The sequence below is a fragment of the Triticum dicoccoides genome, chromosome 5A (assembly GCF_002162155.2).
Source record: "Triticum dicoccoides isolate Atlit2015 ecotype Zavitan chromosome 5A, WEW_v2.0, whole genome shotgun sequence".
Classification (NCBI taxonomy): domain Eukaryota; kingdom Viridiplantae; phylum Streptophyta; class Magnoliopsida; order Poales; family Poaceae; genus Triticum; species Triticum dicoccoides.
Genome location: NC_041388.1, coordinates 656,889,596 through 656,894,449, shown reverse-complemented (window position 1 = coordinate 656,894,449; position 4,854 = coordinate 656,889,596). Strand labels below are relative to the sequence as shown.

General features: G+C 48.9%; 1 protein-coding gene across 1 annotated transcript; it reads right to left on the bottom strand.

The window, feature by feature from the left end:
* Positions 1 to 2,551: 2,551 nt before the first annotated feature.
* On the bottom strand, positions 2,552 to 3,409 carry LOC119298315 (zinc finger protein ZAT18-like). The gene has a single exon (XM_037575764.1). The coding sequence runs from the start codon at positions 3,313 to 3,315 to the stop codon at positions 2,806 to 2,808; it is 510 nt and encodes a 169-aa protein (XP_037431661.1). The 5' UTR covers positions 3,316 to 3,409; the 3' UTR covers positions 2,552 to 2,805.
* Positions 3,410 to 4,854: the final 1,445 nt, after the last annotated feature.

The window sequence follows — 4,854 nt, the reverse complement described above, 5'->3', positions numbered from 1 at the left end:
CGGCGACCGTTCGACGTGCGGATAACAGGTGGGGTCGCCCGCTCGTGCGCATTGATATGGGTGGGTGGGAGGTAGATGGCCGCTTGCCACGCGGTTTCGATGCGGACGAGGCGCGCGTCCGTTTGGTGTCCGTCACGACTCAAACCCGACGCATGTTTGCACTCGAAATGGGTCGGCCCGGACACAAAACGGACAAGATGGGTCCGGACCGTCGCGCGCTGGGCCGTCTTCTTTATTCGTTTTACCCCAAATAGACAGGATCGAACAGGATAGGGTCGCACGGTGGAGTTGGGCTAACCGCCTGCTTCCCATCGTCTCGTTGAGTGCAAGAGCGGAGCATGAAGCCACGCAGCTCGAGAGCTTGCAGATTAAGAATGCCATCAAAAGGAACAGATCTACGTAGCAGATTAAAAAAACTACTCCCTCCATCTCATGATATAAATTTGCTTTTGACCCTAGGCGCGTTGGTGCACCGGCCGGAACTGCCTGCGATTTGTCGGCCGGCGAGGTCGCCGCGCCAGCTAGCCTTGCTTGCTTGCTTCCTTGGGAGGGAAACGGGGGTCGTGTGCAAAATGTACATCGTCGGCTCGGCAGCTACTCCTAGCTGACAACGAACCAATCGGCTTGGCACGTCTCTCTCGAGAGAGCTGGATCACGCCATGGCAAAACCGCGTGACAGTACCGTCCGGTTTGGGCCCTGCCGTTATCCAGATGAGCCAGTGCTGCCCGTTCCAGTACACGCAAAGTTGTCCTTAGAATTTGATGGACGCCGCCTAAGCTATTGATAACCTCTTTTTTTTTGCGGGTAAAGCTATTGATAACCGATGATTGATTTTTTCTCTCTCTTATTGTTGGAGAAGATGACGGATGAATACGTTGCATAGACCTGATTTTATTATTTAAAATGGGAGTACAACTTTGGAGGCCGTTGATTCGTCTTTTGTTTTATTTAGAGCTTGTTGAGTTGTGCCCTCAGCAGAACCCTTTCAAACCTGCGTGTTTGTGCTACTTCGTGTGTGTGGTGTGAACTCTTATTGGATGTCGTGGCTCGATGATCCACTTTATATATAAAGCAGGGTGAAAGACTTTTTTGATAAATGGAAGTACAACCTCTTCTCCGGTTTATAAGGTTTGCGCGTATCTCTAGATTGATAAGTACACCATCATAATACAAGTTATATATCACAAAAATATATCATTAGAAACTTCAAATCATCTACTTTCTAATGGTATAATTTTTAGACTGTACAACTCATCTTATGTTGGTTAAATTATACATCTATGAATACACACAAGCCTTATTATTTACTTAAGCTTCATTTCTTTGCAAAAGTATCAACACGGTATACTGTAAAAAAGACTTCAAGCTCATGGCCTCTGCCGGTGGGGGGCCTAGAAATAAAATGAAGGGTGTGCACACATTGGCAAAAATTGAGATCTATCTCAGTTGGCTTGGATAGCCCTTGAGAATCAACTAATTTTTACATGGGATGGGATACATGCTGGTCGGTGCTCTTCTTCTCCGACCTTAAGGCGGCGAGCATCCTCATCTACCGACGTGGTACTCTTCTCTGGCAGGGTAGCAGTTAGTTCTTAATGAACAGGGACATGTCGTCAACGATCATGCATGCCATGAAGGACATAGGATTGTGGAGGGTATTGAGGTACCGTACCCATCCCATTTGGTCGGCCCGTGATGGTGTGGTCTGTGATAAAGATGAGGTACACGGATCGAATCAGAATGGAGGTGGTGGTGTGCGATGTCACGTTGTCATTATCGGAACTGCATTTACTCGCCATGAAACCTCTGATCTAGTGGAAGACCACGGCTCTTCGGTTCGCTCGCGAGCATGTCCACATCTCCGCTAAAAATAGAGAGAAGCCAGACGATTCCCCTTAAGCTCAATGTGACACTGCTGATCTCCGATCTCTGCTGGTCTCGATGGCGGAATGGGAGGCGCGCATGGCGAAGACCGCAGGGAGGAAACATGATGAAGTTGGCCAGAACGCGAGAAACTAGCTCGTGGTTTGCAAACTCGAGCGAGCTAGCCAGGGCGGCGATGCTGGTGACTAGGTAGTTGACCGATCTGAAGGAGGCATGACTGCTTCCTAATGCACGACGAAGTATCCGATAGAAATCGTGCTTCAGGCTATGGGGGAGGCGGAATCGATAGATCCAGTCCAGTGACAGAAGTGGGCGATATACTGATCTCGTGGTCGGGAACCCCTGGCTCGGAGGAGGATGCGGTGGCGGTGGTGATGGCATTGGCATCGCGTGGGGAGCGGGAGATGTCCATTGTGGTGGCGAGGAAGCAAGACCGAGGAGGAAGAAGGGGATACAGCCTCGACATTCCCTTGGTTCCCACGTCATTCTGCAGATCACGGGTCCGCGCCCTCGTCCTTAACTCGGGCGAGCAAAAGAATCAGTGTACCGTCAACGTTGAGACGATCTTAAGTTGTGAAGGTAGCTTATGTTGCAGAATTTTACAAATTTAGGGTCCAAATTAGACTTGTGATCCGTATAGAATTGCAGTGAACAACAACGTATTCATAGAAAAACAATCTGAGTGCAAGAATCTGTCAATTGCATTTAGAACAAAACAATTTGTCTAATCTAAGCACAAGTGTATCTAAATCCCCAGTCGAACGGTTAAGAAAGCGAACCGATTCAGAGCAAAATTCCACGAGCGGAAATGCTAACCAGCAGTAACGTACTCTATCGTAACCTATCTTATTCAAACGACATGTACAAGTCCTGGATTGTTATACTACTGTAGTAAGAAACTGAGAGATCCAGGTAGCAGGCTAGACGAACAGCTCGAGCAAGACAGGCAGCCTGCCGGCGGCGGCCTGGTGCCCCGCCTCCTGATCCGACAGCGCGACCCACCGGTCGAGCGCCATATCCTCGCGGTGCCGCCGCATGTGGCCGCCGAGCGCCTGGCCCGTCTCGAAGCCCAGCCCGCAGATGTGGCAGTCGTGCTGCTGCTTGTCCTCTTGCCTCTTCCGCTCCTTGATGGCCATGGCGACGCCGACGCCGAGCTCCAGCCCGTGGCGGCCCCGGAGGTGGCTGGTCCGGTGCCCACCCAGGGCCTGGAACGTCTCGAAGGCGCGCCCGCAAGTCTTGCAGACGAAGTCCCCTTCCCCTGACGTGGCCACCACTCTTCCCCGCCGCGCCCTCTTCCTTGCCGCCGGCGGCGGCGAACCGAGCGAGTTGCCCGACGTGGTGGCGGACGTCGTCGAAGAGTCTGTGCTGAGGGAGAGCGCCAGCGACACAATTGGCTGCTCCTCCCTCGCGCGCTTCATCCCCGCTCCCATGGAGATGGATTTGCTGCTCCTCTTAATGATCTGCTGGATTTGGATTACGGCTCTTTTCTTTTGCGTTGGTGTAGTTCTGTGAGTGCGCGGTAGGAGGAAGAATGGATGGATGGGTCGGCAGGGGAGACGGCCGCACTTATATACAGGCCGTGTAGCTGCCATGCGTGTTGCTGCCGGGGGAGCTTACGTGTGCTCCAGGTTGGGGATCCGACTTGGCCTACCTCTGGCGTCTGCGGGCCAATCGTCGGAAGCCACCACGACGTTCGCGACGTGACGGATGATATATTATTTTGGCAGATAGCTCGAATGGATATTTCAGTCGTGCGTAGCGCGGCCGACCGGAGACAAAACGTGTGGTGCAGAGTGGCGTCACCTGTCACGCCACAAGACGCGTGGCGGTGCGCCGCTGCTTGGCCGCCGGGAGCCCGGGACGATGGGCGGGATTCAGCGGCTCATCCATTAGGCCCCTCCCAATGCTTCACCTTGTACAGGTGCTAAGTCTTTCATGTAGGCAAAAAAAATCTGATATGATAAGTTATTTAAGAGGAGAGAGATGGGTGTGGTGATCCCAGAAAGAACCAATGTTAACCGCGTGAACCTAGGCAAAACATTTAAAAGAAGGGAGCCCACCAATACATGAAGAACTTTAGTTACTAAATCATTAAATGAAGCAAGCTTAGCAACCATAAGCTAAGTGAAGAGAAACAGAAAGATTGAAGTAAATGGAGTGATCTTTATTGATTGATTCATCCAGGCTTTTATATGTCCTGAATGGATGTTTACATCGTCGATTACAAGAGGCGTCGCATCGTTGAGAAAAGGTGCGGCGACGGTTCAGAAAAACACGACAACGGTTCGCTATGTACTGCGTCTGGACAACGCCAGGATTCTAACCACCGGTTACAATATTCTAAAGAATATGCTAATCGCCTAATTAGCCTAATACTAAGACTATTAGATTCCTAACACTCCCTCTTGGACAGCGCTGTTTTAATCTTCAGTGTCTTGAGAATCTTCATATATCTTGAGTATCAAAAACCTTGGGTCTTCTTGATAGTCCTTGATCTTGTAATTTTGAGAATCTTTAATCTCGTACTATTTATGTTCATGTAGGAAATATAAGAGAAACTATAGAAATTTGATATATCGTTAGTATATTTAATCACTTATTAAAAACACATGAGAAATCCGTTGGAAAACTCATAAATTTAGTTCTAGGAAATTTCTCCCCCTTAACATTGCAAATTTCGTAGTCGTCTCATACCAATGCCATGAATGCATTTTTGAAATGCTGCTCCTAGTAAAGACTTAGTGAACAAACCCGCAAGATTGTCACAAGATTTTATTTGCAAAATATCAATCTCTCCATCTTTCTGTAATTCATGAGGAAAAAATAGTTTTGGAGAGATATGTTTTGTGATATTACTTTTAATATATCCCATATGCATTTGAGCAACACATGCAGCATTATCTTCATAGATAATGGTTGGTGATTGTAATGAACCAATACCGCATGATGTCTGAATATGATTTATTACT

Coding starts and splice junctions, on each gene's coding strand:
- LOC119298315 (XM_037575764.1), bottom strand. CDS start 3,315: ATGGGAGCGGGGATGAAGCGCGCGAGGGAGGAGCAGCCAATTGTGTCG.